This window comes from Manis javanica, chromosome 4 (assembly GCF_040802235.1).
Source record: "Manis javanica isolate MJ-LG chromosome 4, MJ_LKY, whole genome shotgun sequence".
NCBI classification, from domain to species: domain Eukaryota; kingdom Metazoa; phylum Chordata; class Mammalia; order Pholidota; family Manidae; genus Manis; species Manis javanica.
In genome coordinates this window covers 20,423,473-20,438,156 of record NC_133159.1, presented here as the reverse complement: position 1 = coordinate 20,438,156, position 14,684 = coordinate 20,423,473, and the positions used below count along the sequence as shown (strand labels likewise).

Below are 14,684 nucleotides of genomic sequence, written 5' to 3'. Positions count from 1 at the left end.
AGGTAAATATGCAGAGGACATTTTTGGAGAGCTTTTCACTCAGGCAAATACCTTTGCCTCTCGGGTAAGCTCCCTTGCTGAGAGGGTCGACCGCCTACAAGTTAAAGTCACTCAGCTGGATCCCAAGGAAGAAGAAGGTAAGGAAGCTGAGCTCAGCATTTGCAGGCTTTGCTGAGCAGTTTCTTAGAATTTTTTTTTTTTTTACTGATTTATAAAAAAGTGAGGGGGAAATCACAGAAACCTATGGAGACTGCTATGAAAGGACACAAGCCTGGGTGGTTGAAGGAAACCTTTTTAGCTCTACCAGCCCCCAACATACTCCCTTTCTCCCATTCCCCCAATTCCCTTTCTCAAATTTCCCCTCCCCCAGTAGTATTTTGCTACCATAAAAGTACTTGGAAGATTCATTCCTCCTAAGGCGAGGCCTGCTAGATCTGGCCACATAGTAAACCTTTGTGTTGCCTCATTTTGTTCAGTCGTGAAATGGCTGGGCTGCTGACAGCCTTGTGGGGCTTCCCCAGAGGGGGAGAAAAAAAAAAAAACCTGGCTGCAGACAGCCGCAGCCAAGAAATGCAGCAGCTGAGGCCTCTGACTGGTGTGACTCAGTGTTTGCTTAAATAGCCTGTCGTCCATTTTCTAACGCCTTCCATCTTCTCTCAGTGTCACTACAGGGAATCAACACCCGAAAGGCCTTCAGAAGCTCTACCATCCAAGACCAGAAGCTTTTTGACAGAAACTCTCTCCCAGTACCTGTCTTAGAAACATACAACACCTGTGATACTCCTCCACCTCTCAACAATCTCACCCCTTACAGGTAACCTGACTAGTTCCTCCCTTTTCTGACCTGTGGTCAGCAACACTAGGTTGTCCTTTTAAAGATGTCCTTTGCTTATATCAAAAAGCTTACCTATCCCAGAGTTGTTGATGGCCACAGAAGCTAACCTTTGCCATATAAACAGTTGTCATTTACTACTGTTTGGTTTTTGAAATTCATAGTGAATATAATATATATTGAAAGTTTGCTATATAGCATTGCATACTGCAGAGTTTAATTCAATGTAAGCCAGGTCCATCTTGGATTCCATCCAAGGAATTTCATTATTATAGAACCAAAAGAACTTTGTTACAAGGCAGTCCTATAGCATGCATCCCAGGGGCAGCATTCTAGCAAGGCTCCCACTTGGAAACCACTAGATTACCAGATGTTTGGGCGTGTTAGTGGGGCCCATCTTGTGGGATGGCTGCTCTAGGCCTTGAGGGTCCTTCCAAAGCTTAAGGAGTAATTGGCGTTCTTCCAAGTGAGTGTCACTCACTATGTGTTGAACATCCTTTTGACATTCCCTTCTGAAAGGACTGCACTGCCGTGGCTGGACTTGAAAAAGAAGGTAGCCGCATAGACAACTTAAAGCCCCTCTCCTCCAGTGGTCTGGCAGTGTTATCATCCTGCGAACAAACACTGAGCAGAGGCAGAAAGTGAATATTTCTGTTGCTTGCATCCATAAATATCTTAGGAACAGGTAAAAAGTAATTGTAGATACCTGGAGGCAGATGTCTTCTGTGAGACATGGGCACATTGCAAGGTAGAAAATGTGCGTATGAAACTCAAGTACACCCCCAGGGAGGCTGCAGTAGGAGCACGGTAACTTCTCATATAGGTATAGGAAAGTTCATGACATCTGTTCTATATTATTACTGTGTAGAATTCTGTTTTCCCCTTGGCTTTCAAAGGGGCTAGCTAACATAGCAGGATAGAGATTGGATTCTGTAGCCTCCATCGTTTTGTCTAGTTGGATTTGGGCTGAGGGCCAGGAAGGGAGTATATACTTGATATTGAAGGGAGTCTGATACAGGGTTTGTGTGGTAGATTAGGATAAAGAAATTATAGTAAGACAATTAATGACATTTTCCTTTTTAAACATTGTCCTCTTGATTATCTGGATTTGGCCTAACAGAAATGAGTGGTAATATAGCTAACTCAGAACAAAATTTAGTAATAATGATTCTAAAAAAAATTATTAGCATTTGGTTTGGAAATGCTTTCTTTTTGTTGTGATATGATTGGAAGTGAGAGTATAGAATTGTCTTTCCAATTCTTTTTAGTTCCGAGTAGTGTTAAATGTCCACCCTGAACACATGCTTTCTGGAAAGTGGTAGGACTTAGTCATTCCAAAGTGCAGGGTTCCAACCAGGATCATTGCATCTGGTGGATAACTCTTATATTGACACTCAGTTGCTCACTGTATACTTCTGTCACAGCTGCTGAGATGGTAAGTCTTGTGGTCATAAAACAGCTGGCCCATCTGTTCTCACTGGGGCCCTCTTGTGGGGTGTGGGGCGTGGATGCTGACCTAATCTAGAAGGGAGCAAGAAGGTGCCATGCTGTGGTTCTTGGCTTTTACAGTGGAGTAACAGTTGCACACATGTACATGTTCATGTGTATATGTGTGTACTTATGCAAATGCAAAACTACACACATGTGCACAGATTTCAGGTAGGTGGGAAGCCACTCGTGCTTCCTAGAGACTTCTGGGGAATTGATGGAGGGAAGGGGAACCAATAGCAGAAATCCCCTCTGATGTATCAGGATATCAAGATATCCTCAGGGGGAGATGTCTTGGCCATACAGATTGTTAGAAATAATCAAGATCCCTGCTGCTATAGCCCATTCTTGTCCTGACCTTGCACATTCTTCTACCAAGAATTGAAATTGAGGCTAAGGTTCTTAAAAAGCCAGATAAGTAAGAGATGCCATTCAGGGGGCATTGGAACGCTTTTATGGGAAGGAAATATGAAATTGATTTGAGTGACTTATTGATTCCTAGTGTGAAAACTGCTTAACTGGTAGGTATTTGGAATATTGGATTTGGTTGGGAGCTCATCTATCTACTGACAGCTACTTGTCTTCATTTCTATCCCAGAGACGATGGGAAAGAGGCACTCAAATTCTACACAGACCCTTCATACTTCTTTGATCTTTGGAAGGAGAAGATGCTGCAGGACACCAAGGATATCATGAAAGAGAAGAGAAAGCATAGGGTGAGGGGAAAGGGACCTCTGTTCTACACATCAGTAGCATGATTGTGGAGGGGGGATAAAAAGGAAGCCAGTCTTATGTGAAGTAATCATTCTGAGTGGCTGCTTGCTTGGATACCAGGTGAAGCTCTTTAAAAAATGTGTCCACTCCAAGAACAACCAAGATGAAAGTATAAATCACACCAAAAATGTGTTTGTTCCCCCTAGCGCTATTAACAATCGAGTATATTCAGGCTGTGTTTTAGAAATTGACTTTTCTATTCACCATTCATTTCTCTTGCAATTTGCACCTGACTCTGCTGGACACTCAAGCTAGGCTAGTTCCTTCCCTGCCAGTTTTGTAGCTCATTTCTCAGAGATGAGCACAAGGCTCTACAGTGTTTGATGTGCAACAGGAGCAGTTTAACACCTTCACTACTGATTGGGTGGGGTGGGAATTGGGGCACAGGCCTACTTTTGGGAGATGTGCCTTTTCCCCTTAGATTCTCAGTGATGTGTGTAAGCATATGACCTACCAGTTATAACCTCACAATCCCATTAGCATGGCTGCTAGGAGGAGGCCCAAGAGAGCACCAGGGGCTAGTGCAGCTGCATGGGCTGAAGAATTCTTTATTGGCTGTTTTTTTTTTTTAAATAATTTCCTTATATCTGTCTCAGATACCTACAGCTGTTGTTACTTTTCATCTCTCTTGACTGACCTTGTGGCAGAGCAAATAACAAATAGCTATTTACTAACTGACTATTAGAGCTGCTCCAAAACATGAATGAGTTACCCAAAAAGGTAATGAGTTGCCCTTCACTAGAGGTGTTTGAATGTGGGATTGAGAGAATATGTTTAAGCCCAGGAGGTGGTTTGAATTAGATGCCCTCTCAGTCACTCCAAACCTAGTATTCTGTAAATTCTATAGTTGCTATGTGTCTAGGCACATCATCTCTTACATGTTCATCCATGAAGGTGGATGGAATTTTCATGAAGAGCTTTGGAAAATGCTTATTTTCGTTACAGAAAGAAAAGAAAGATAATCCAAATCGAGGAAATGTAAATCCACGTAAAATCAAGACACGTAAGGAAGAGTGGGAGAAAATGAAGATGGGACAAGAATTTGTGGAATCCAAAGAAAAGCTGGGGCCTTCTGGGTAGGTCATTGCATTTACACTGTTGGTAGCATTCTCTGAAGGGACTGGAGATCTGGGGCAACAGTCAGATGGTTATAGTGTGACACCTCTCACACCCTCCGAAGTCTGGCTGTGTGGCTTGGATCAATACCACTATTAATCAGCTACTTTAAAGTACATCCATCTGGTGATTAAAATTTGCTAAATGAACCAAGAGACTCAGTAGTTTAAATGAGGTGACCTGAGTCATCTGGAAAAGAAAGCCCATGGCTTCTAGTGCCCTTACTCTGCCAGACACTGGTATGTCTAAGGGCCTCAAAAGAAAGACTGGAAAGGATAGAAAAGTGGTTTTGGGAGCCCTTTTCCTCTAGAACATTGATTTGAAGGTTGTGCCTACGAACTCGGCATTTCGTGGGAGTGGGGAGGGCCAGGCAGAGAATTTGTGCACATCGCCAAAGCCACTTTTCACTCAGTCTTTGTCAGTCTCAGGAGAGAGGCTGGCCAAGGGACTGAAAGCAGACCGCAGAGACAGTGTGGAAAAGGTCACTCGGCTGGTATCGAGGCTGTATATCTCCATGGAGAAATAGTAGATGTCAGTCTGACCCCATTTCCCAATACCAGATCACATTGGAGTTTTAAAAGGAAAAAAATGGTTTAAAGGTTGGTTTGATGCTTATCCTGGTGTCTGACCCACATGACATTCCAAGCCAAGTCACCACGACTGCTTGGCATGAATGTCGCCCTGATTTTTCCCCTAAATACATTACATCCTGGTGGTCAGAGAACCGTGCCAGCCCATACTTTGTGTCTAGGAATGATAAAAAGAAGGAGTTGAGTTGTTCTTGCTTTTAGGAATAACTCTACTGTGAAAATCTTGACTTTTAAAAATCTTGACACTCCTGACACTTGTTCTTCCTGGATTTAATAGATTTGTTTTGAAGAGTGATGAAGATAGAGGAAAAATGAACCTTTTCTCTACAGGGAAATCAGCCCTAGGGGTACCTCCATTACCTTCACCTCCTAAAAGGAGCCATTTTATTTCGTGGTCCCATCCTGTTCAGACAGGCCCTTGTTATGGGTTCAGTGACTCTAAGGCCAGAAGTTTGCATGTTCAGAATGCCAGCTATTTCGTGCTTGGGCTTTTTTGGGTGTGTGAAATGGGGATGGTGAAAATGAGGACTTCACCTCCCATTTTCCTGTTGCCAAGAGGTTTGGGATCGGGCTGCATGGCTGGTCTATCTGGATGTGCTTGTTGGTGAACCTGTAAAGAGATATGCCAAGCCTACAGGTGCTAGGCCTTGGGGATTTTCCACATCAGAGCATCATTTGAATCAGTTCCCTCCAACTCTATTCTCACTGGGGTCTGTTTTAGATCAGGTCTTTAGAACCCACCAATGGTGGAAAGAAGGGAGAGGTGGAGCAGAACCAGCCCCATTCTGCCAGCTGCTGCTTGGTGTGTTTGTGCTCATTTTGGAGGTTCTTCACCCAGGCCCAGTGCTCCAAGATGCAGGCTTTCAGGAGGCAGGCCCAGCACCCTCATTTAATCGGCAGCTCATTTTGTTTGATAATGACAGAGAGACCGCATCTAACTACCACATAGCGACTTGCATTTGCCCTTGGCTTGGTTCTACAATCAAAGTCTCCTTAGCCTCTGAGCACTCCAGAGGCTTGCCGACCTCAAAACGAGGCTGCGTACCAGTCACGTGTTTGCAGGTCACTAGCCTTGCCCTTTGCCACAGGACAGACTTTGGGATTTGGGTATAGGCTGCTCCTGACATTTGGGAGAGAATTTAAAAGGACTGCAGGGTTTGACAAGGCTAACACTGGGAGAGGAACAGCATGGTTTTGATAATTTGAAACCCATTCCTTTAGACCATCCAGCAGAAATATCGGAGATTTTTAACCATAGAATATTTAGTTCTAAAGTAGAACAGAAAATATATGGGGACTATATTTGTTTTATTTCTCCCTAATAGCTTTTGTATGAAATGCATTTTTGGGGGATCTTTCTAGGAAATGAGAGTACCACTCAGACTCTTTAAATGACAGTTTGGCTTTGGGCTCACTGTCAGGTATCCTCCCACCTTGGTGTACCAGAATGGCAGTATCGGCTCTGTTGAAAACGTGGACGCAAGCAGCTACCCACCACCGCCACAGTCAGACTCCACTTCTCCACCTTCGCCTTCTTTCTCTGAGGACAGCTTGCCTCCCCCTCCAGCAGAGTTCAGGTAAGTGGTGGTACCTCTTCCATCTACTCTGGATGGTGAAATGCTCAAGATCAAAATAAGTGTTCCACATGCAGGTCAGGACCACTAAAATAACTTCAGGCAAGTCTGTCTAGATTATAGAAATAATTGTCATTTACCAAGTGTTTGTAAGGTGCCAAATGTTATGCCAAACACTGTATATATTACTTAATCCCTATAAGAGTTCTCTTGAGAGAGGTACCCATTTTATAGATGAATATATGGTGAGGCATAGATTGGTCAATGAACTTACATAAGGTCACACAGCCAGTAAGACGCAGTACCATGATATGAAAGCAGGTCAGTCTGACTCCAGAATCTGTTCTTAACAACTGGCTATACCTGAGCAGGTAGAAGTCACCAACTTACCTCTCTCCCTTTTTTAACTTAGCTTTAACTCAGCGTGAAGTAAAGTGGTATAATCTGCTGTTCATGAAGTATTTAGCAGACTCCTTGCCCAACTAGGAACCTAGCAGACAGTCTCCTTTTTCTCCAGTTGCTTCTGGTTCATTTCACTGCTGGATAGAATCCCCAAAAAGAAGAAAATAAAGGGAAAAGGGAGGTGAAACTTAGAATCAGTCCGTTTTGATATTTGTCATTGTCCCTGGCAGAGGTATACAGGGGAAGAGTTAGCAAGTCATGGCTGAAAAAGGGTCTGAAGAGTATTTGAATTTCAGTTTTTCCTCACAGTTTCCTCATAGTTTCTGATGCTAGACAAATGAGAACTTTGAAAAAATTCACTTTTCTTCTTGGACGCTATTTAGTCAGAGATCAGATATGTTGAGAACCCTTCAGATGGAGACCTAAAGGAGTGCTGTAACCCCCAGCCCTGGTTCTTCTTGTCCTTGAAACCACTAATCCCCAATCTCCTGCCTCTCAAATCACTTCCTACCGGCTGTCCTGTCAGATGCAGCTAAGACTTGAAGGTTCTGTGGAAAATTCCAAGATGGATGCTTTTCTGAGGAGTAGGTATTAGTGCAGGGCAAATACAAAGGTGGAAAAAGCAGCCTTCCAGCCTCACACGTGGCCTGAGACCTTGCATTCCTGTATGCAGCCATGTATACCCGACCCAGGAGAGGTGTGCCATGATCCTCTCAACCCGGGTCGGGCGTGGTGGCACATTATTTCCCATCACAGCTGACCCTCAGACCCTCATTCTCTCTCAAGTTTTTCTACATGAGCACTGAAGGTGCATTCACCTAAATCTGTACCCAGCTCGGGCTTGGTCAGCTTGGCTTAATAGCCTGAGGAGCAGAGCCCAGTGATAGGGCAGCGTTTACATTTTATTGCAGTTCTTTCTTGCATGCCTTAGCTCCAGGGTTAAATCAGCCATCCCTCCTAGAGGAAGTTGGGGAGGGTACCTTCCCTCAGAGAGCGGAAAGGCTTGAGGGGGACGGAAGAGGTCATCTTGGCTAGCCCTCGCCTCCTCCTCGAGGAATCCCAAGTCCACTTCTTTCAGGTAGTTTTTCTCACTCTGTGTTGTCACACCTCTGCTGTGGGCATGCTCATTACCTTACAAGGGTAATCATTTTACTGTTGGTCTGTTCTGACCATTCCCAGGTTTTTCTTTCTAGTTGAGCCAAAATGAAATGATAGTCACCCTAAATGAACCTAGGCTTATATAGATGATTAATTGTAGGTGGATGTTTGTGTCCTGAGAGTGATGGTGGATCTTGTTTTTTTTCTTTTAGCTACCCAGCAGACAACAACCAAAGAGGGTCTGGCTTAGCTGGACCCAAAAGATCCAGTGTGGTCAGCCCCAGCCATCCACCACCAGCTCCTCCTCTAGGCTCTCTGCCAGGCCCCAGGCTCGGGTTTTCTCCACCACCTGCCCCTCCACCTCCACCTCCAGTGATGGGTATTCCACCCCCACCACCACCTGGAGGATTTGGGTCTCCAGGGACCCCACCACCACCTTCACCTCCATCTTTCCCACCTCACCCTGATTTTGCTGCCCCTCCGCCTCCTCCTCCACCACCTGCAGCTGACTACCCGGCTCTGCCACCACCTCCCTTGTCTCAGCCAGCAGGGGGAGCCCCTCCCCCTCCTCCCCCACCTCCCCCTCCCGGGCCCCCTCCTCTCCCTTTCGGAGGTGCAGATGGCCAGCCTGCTGCACCACCACAGCTTTCTGATGCCACCAAGCCTAAGTCCTCCTTGCCTCCTGTGAGCGATGCCCGCAGTGACTTGCTTTCAGCCATCCGCCAAGGTAAATCCCAGTGGGTCCAGGACCATGCTGACCATGAAGCCTTGTCTGTCTACAGATGGGCTGACTGATGAGAGGGTGGGTGAGGGGTTCTCATAGGAAGGGCAAGCTTTCGTTTAGTGGGAAGAGATTGGAATAGTAGATTCCTAAAAATATGGAAATTTAGATTTCTTTCCACCTCAGTTAAAAGTAAATGATTCTTAACCTGGGATCTTTGAACTCCTAGAAAACTTACGCTTTGTGTGTTTGTGTCCATTTTGTGCCCCAGAGAAAAACAGGAGTCACTGTTCTAGCAGGTATTTCTTCAGTTGGACTCATTCACTCCCTGTCCTCCACTTTTTTTGCCCTGCATATCCATCTTCTCTATTCCCTTCCCCCTTTCTCAGACCCTTCATTCTCCCTGTTCTCTACTCTCCCTTTCCCTCTTGTCTCTTCTCCCCTTCTCCCTTCCCTCCCTCATCATCATTTGACCCTCATAGAGTATTTATTCTCTTTCTGTCAGAGGCCAGATCTGGTCTCTAGGGTGGTTCTTCTGTTTGTGATCCTCGTGGAACTGAAGGATTGTCTGGAGGAGGCAAGCTGGGGCAGCTCTGTGATAATCCATGAATTGAGCAGTCTAAGTGCCCACTAGATGGGGGATGGTGGCCACTCCTCGCTCAGAGTCTTGCAAGAACCATCCTCACCAGCCCCAGACTGTGGAAGAATGGCAGGCTTCTTTTCAGTCACACCTGTAGCACTGGGGCCAGTTTTATAAACGCTCATCTTTACTTCTCTGCTTGCTTCCCCTTTGCCCTGCTCTGCTGTCCCAGAGGATCACTCCGTTTTGCTGTCCTCCATACTCCACCCACCAGTGGCCACTCCCCCTTCCTCAGTCCTGGATGGATTCTGAATCTGACTCACCTTCTTAACCCTTCTCTCTCTCTTTGCCACCAGGCTTTCAGCTGCGCAGGGTTGAGGAGCAACGGGAACAAGAAAAGCGGGATGTTGTGGGCAACGATGTGGCCACTATCTTGTCACGGCGCATTGCTGTGGAGTATAGCGACTCAGAAGATGACTCCTCAGAGTTTGATGAGGACGACTGGTCGGATTAACCCTTTCTGCCTGCTGCCCACCTTATTTTTCTTTTCTTCCTACCTGCCTTCTTTGATGCCTACTCCAACAATCCCAGTAGAGAAAAAGGGAGAAAAAAAAGATTTCAAGGGGCCAAAGCCTTCTCTGAAGCAACCAAAGATATATCTAAGTGCTTCCTTCAAATCAATACGTATTTCCCATCTCCCTGTAGCCCTCTGGGGCTCCTGAGGTTCAGTAGCTTAGGTGTCCTCTCTTCAGGTGACTGGTATATATTGAAGAGAAGGAAAATCCCCAAAGCAGATCCCTTTGTTTGGGCTTAAATTGGAGTTAATGCCTCTCTGTAAGAGCCATTTTCAACTGTGGTCTTCTAAAATTCTTGCCCTCAGCTACTTTGAATAATGCCAGCCATCTTCTGGTCCTTCAGCCTGCGTGGACGCAGCTGGCCCCTTTCCCATTCACTGAGGGCAGACTGCCCCAGCAGCCAGACTGCCACATCCTTTGCTGTGATCAGCTGGGTGGGGCTCCCTTTTGCTAAGCCATCTCTATGTCTGGATGGTCTTTATTCCAGGAGCATTCAAACCCCTAAAGAGTGCCTCACTCTTTCTGCACAGAAATGTTGCCTTTCTGAAGGCCGAGGTGGTTGTTCCTTCCTCCCAGGCTCCCCCTCCTGTATGTGGTGTTCTGGTGTCTTCAAATGCCCCTCCTTTGCCACCAGGTACCTGTAGGCACCACAGCCCAGTTCTAATGTCTAACACCCATAACCAAACTGGCCCTGACGCAGGGATCTGGGTCTCTGCCAGCTGTCGGGAGCCTAGCTTAGAGGCTTGGAACTGCAGGGTTGGAAGAGTGCTGGCACTCCTTGGGTCCTATTCTCTTGATGCTGATGTCTAGAGATGGGAAGTGACTTGCTCAAGGTCACACAGTTGGATGGTGTCAGAGCTAGAGCCCAGAGTTCCTGTGCTTTCTGGGACCAAATAGTGGGCACCTGCTGGAGTCTGGGCAGAGAGGTCCTGGCTCTCTGCTACTCCAGACCTCACCATGGTGGAGGAGGGCACCTAGTAGGAGGCTCAAGACCTGTGCCAGACCTGTCAGTGCTGTTCAGATCCTAACTACCTCTCTCATAATTCTTTGTTCCCCCTTTACTATCACCAACCAGCCGCATGTCCTTGGGGGCTACCCTTCTGGGGGACCAGAGGTAGTGAGAGAAGGAAGGGGGTAGTCAGCTTTGACAGGTGCTGTTTTCAATTCCTCTGCAACTTGCCTCCCTCTTATTTCCCCATTTTAAGCACAGGTTCTGCCAACTGCAGAAACTTTAGTCCCTCAGGCTGGCAGCCGCTGCAGGTAGCTGCCTGGGGGGGCCTGGTAGCCGGCAGGAGGGCTGAAAGGCAGAGGGACTCTGAGGCTTGTTTCCAGCTCCCCTCCTCACTGCACACAGTGATGTTTCCTCCCTCGCTCCTCCTTTTCCCCAGAGCTAATACACAGGTGCTATTATTCAGGAAAAAAACTAGTCAGCTTTGGCCAGCAGTGAGGTTTCTTCTCCTCTACCCTAACTATTGTGTAGCCTTTTCTGCAGAAACCAGCTTCTCCTGGCTTCTCCGGCTTTCAGAAGCCTGAAACAAAGAGAAACAGGATCTGCTTCTACCCAGCACAGCAAATGGTTGTAGTAATTGCCAAAGCCCTCATAAACCCCTCCGGCTCGAGGAGAGTGTAATCACGGGTACTGCTGCTGTGCCTGGCTGAATGCTCCCCTTCTGCCTTCTTTCCTTGAGCTCTGGGCTTGGGGACTGCACCTTTAGGGGCCAGCATGGCCTCTTGCTTGGGTTGCTCCGGAGGGTGCCTTCCTGGCTCCCCTCACCCCCCGGTGAGGGGTCTCCAGCATAGGGCTGGCAGCAGTGCCAGTGCTGAGCATACCAGGTTGTATGTGCCTATGCCTTGCTTCCCACCTTGCGCTTTGGAAGCTGAAGGTGCTTTCTTCAAATGACTGTCGAAGGTGCCCTGGCTGCAGCTCAGCAGTGGCTAGAGAGGCAGGCAGAGGGAGGTGGTTCTCCCAAATAGGAGTCCTGGGGCTTGTCCAGGCCAGGGTTTGGGCGTAATGGGTTTCACTAAATTACCCCCATTCCCCTCATTTCCAGAAAAGGGGGAGCCAGCACCACTCACTGTCATTCTGCTCTGACCTTGAAAGGGGCGGTGTTGGCCTGGCTTCTGGAATGGACTGAGGCCGCACTGGAAAGGGCTGGGGTCAGGAGGAGGTGGGGAGAGGCACTGCCTGGGAAAGGTAGGATTAGATCATTAGCTCAGTGACCTCCTAGGGTTTCGATGTGCTGTGTTCTCATCCTACAGCTGGTTTAGTAATGATCTGCAAGTCCCGGAGAGCAACAGCACAGCTCTGTCTGACGCTCTCATTAAAATCTATGCAGCCAAGCTCTGCGCTTTGTAGCAGCCTGCCTTGCAAAGCCTCCTCAGCTCGGGGGGCTGGGGACCCACTCAGCCGAGAGGCCCTCTGGGCTCTATTTATGCATATGTGCACACACACACACAAAATGCTTCCTTAAACCCAGAGCCCTTTAAGATGATAAAGGACCCTATGCAGGTAATTGTGTGTCTTTGGAATCCTGTAATTGTAGAATGCAAAGTTTAGTGATTGTTTAAACTGGGCTGAGGCTGGTAAGAGTATGGAGCGATGGCCCATAAAGACTCTTCAGTGCTGAAGCCTTGCAACCACCTCCCTTCCCTGGTCCGCCCAGCCCAGGGGACCTGCCCCCATTCCTGTGGCCCAGGGGCCCAGCTTCCAATCCGCAGTGTCAGAAGTGACTTGTGGCTTTGCTGTGGTTGTGAGAAGAGAACATTCCATAGGAGCAGCCGCAGGGAGGGAGCAGGCTCAGCCAGCTCTTGGAGGCCCTGAGCAGCTGGCCCAAGCTCCAGCTTGCCTCCAGCGGAAGCCCTAGCGCCCTCAGAAACGACCCTGGCCAATGTCACCGCAGAGCTGAGGCGGTGTTGTCAGGGCTAATGTGAAATCTCTTCCCGTGGCGCCAATCCTCCAGCTCTGCAGCGCCAGCTTGGACAGATTGAGGTCTCTGTGGCTTTGGTGACCCTGCTTAAGCATTCCCACCGTGTCTCAGCTTTGCTCTCTGCTTGCCTTCTGCTGCAGCCCCTCACCTGACCTCAGGGCCGGGGGAGGGGTGATGCCCTGAAGCCAGGGACTTTTGCTCAGGAGGGACATCAGGCTTCTGGGAGGCATCAGGCTTTGAGCTCTACTGGAGTCCAGCTAACCTGGGACCAGGTGTTGCCCAGAGATGCACCTCAGTCTGTCTCAGTGAGGGCTAGGGAACAATTTTGTTACTGTTTTAACTTTACTCAGTCAATTTGAGAAACTAACTGATTTTTACTTTCTGTCTAGAATAATGTAGAGTGAGCTATATTGCTCCCAAAGTGCCTTGTTTTCTCTAATATAAATATATTTATAAGGACCTATTCCAATGGATTCTTGGGTGTGTTTGCCACATTTTAGGGAGTGGGCATTTACGTAGTGGGGATATAGTCTGAAAATGGATCCCTTTCCCCTGAGGATGGGGAAGGAGCTTCAGTTAGATCTGAGCAGTGGGGTTAAGCCAGACCCCTAAAATGACCCTTCCTTTTTGCCCTAGTCCCTCATCTCAGGTCCTTAGAAGGACATGCAACCTGGTCTCCTGTACTTCCCTGCCAGGCCCATGTGTGTACCATGTCAGCACCCCAAGGACCGGGATATTCCATGTGACTATCTTTTGTATACATGCAAACGTGTACATGCCAACATTTTAAGTAATTTGATAAAGTCTTTGTAGCCACTCAGCCACCTCTGGTTGTGCGTGCGTGCGTGCGTGCGTGCATGCGCGTGTGTGTGTGTGTGTTTAATGGGTTTAGTGGCTAGATGGGGCAACATTGATAGTAGCCACAGGTGGTGGCCAGAGCATGGGAGGGAGTCCAGTGCCAGTGGGCTCGGAAGGTGGGGGCCTCTGGGTTTGGATGGTGGGCGCTATATGGGAGTGGAGATGAAGGCTGGAAACCATTCTGGTGTAGGACAAGACCCAAGCTGGGGGACCTAGAGGCCCAGATCCTCGGCCCCATCAGCTGGCTGCAGGGTGTGCTGGGGTGGGGGAGAAAGCTGTTGGCAACTCCTAGCATCAGGCAGGAGCAAAGCACGGGCTGAATGCTGATGCTGCCTCCCAACATCTGTCCGGCATCTTCTCTGCTTCTCAGACCTAAGCAACTTACCTTAAATAGAACGATTTATAAGAGAATCTGATTTTTAGGCTGCTATGCACCCCCTCTCCTGGCTGGGAAGAAGAGGGGGCTGGGTTTATATTCTGACCCAAAAAGATGACCTATCCAGGAAGCAACGGTTGTTCTGAGCACAGCTGTTGTGGGTAACTGTCCCTGGGGGTGATTTATGGGCAGGCACCCAGTTCAGGGCCCAGCAGATGAGTGGAGTGGCCCCGGGAGAGGGGCGGGAGCAGGGTTGGTGACTCTTGGTTATGCCTGCTGTTCAGAGAGTCACCCACTGGCTTCCCAGGAGAGGGGGCAGAAGTTTTGAATTGTCAGCAACTGCAGTGCCAGCCGCTCTGAGCTCATCACTGGAGGTGGGGGTGCAGGGAAGGGGGCATGGGAGCTGGTTCGCTCTGCAGAGCCCCTCAGTCCACCCTCCTGCTCAGGCCTGTGTTTAGTCAGCACTTGGCTTCCCAAGGCCGGTGACTGACAGGCAGCCAGACGCCCGCCCTGGGAGAAGACAAAATGGTGGTGTCAGGAGCCACCCTTGCTGGGGAATGGGAGGAAAGGAATGCGGTTCTGGGAAGCAGGAGGCCCCAGCCTGAATTCTGGCTCCTCCACTTGGGAGCTCTGACCCTCTGCTTTACCTCTGGGCTGATCCTGAGAAGAATGAGCGTTTACTAAGTGTCTCCTACCTGCCCAAGACTGCATACACCTTATTTCAATCTTATGAAGCAAGGGTCTCATTTTATACATGAGAAAAACAGGTTCAG

The 14,684-nt window shown here is 48.1% G+C and overlaps 1 protein-coding gene across 2 annotated transcripts in view; it reads left to right on the top strand.

Annotated features, from left to right (window-relative positions):
• WASF2 (WASP family member 2) overlaps positions 1-13,497 on the top strand; it is a 66,549-nt gene extending 53,052 nt beyond the window's left edge. For both annotated transcript variants that reach the window (XM_017675326.3, XM_037017713.2), the window contains exons 3-9: positions 3-137; positions 661-814; positions 2,919-3,036; positions 4,040-4,170; positions 6,222-6,377; positions 8,087-8,601; positions 9,532-13,497. In XM_017675326.3, the coding sequence (XP_017530815.2) occupies positions 3-137; positions 661-814; positions 2,919-3,036; positions 4,040-4,170; positions 6,222-6,377; positions 8,087-8,601; positions 9,532-9,689 (1,367 nt within the window). In that variant the 3' untranslated portion in view covers positions 9,690-13,497. The remainder of the gene's footprint in view (positions 1-2; positions 138-660; positions 815-2,918; positions 3,037-4,039; positions 4,171-6,221; positions 6,378-8,086; positions 8,602-9,531) is intronic.
• Positions 13,498-14,684: the final 1,187 nt, after the last annotated feature.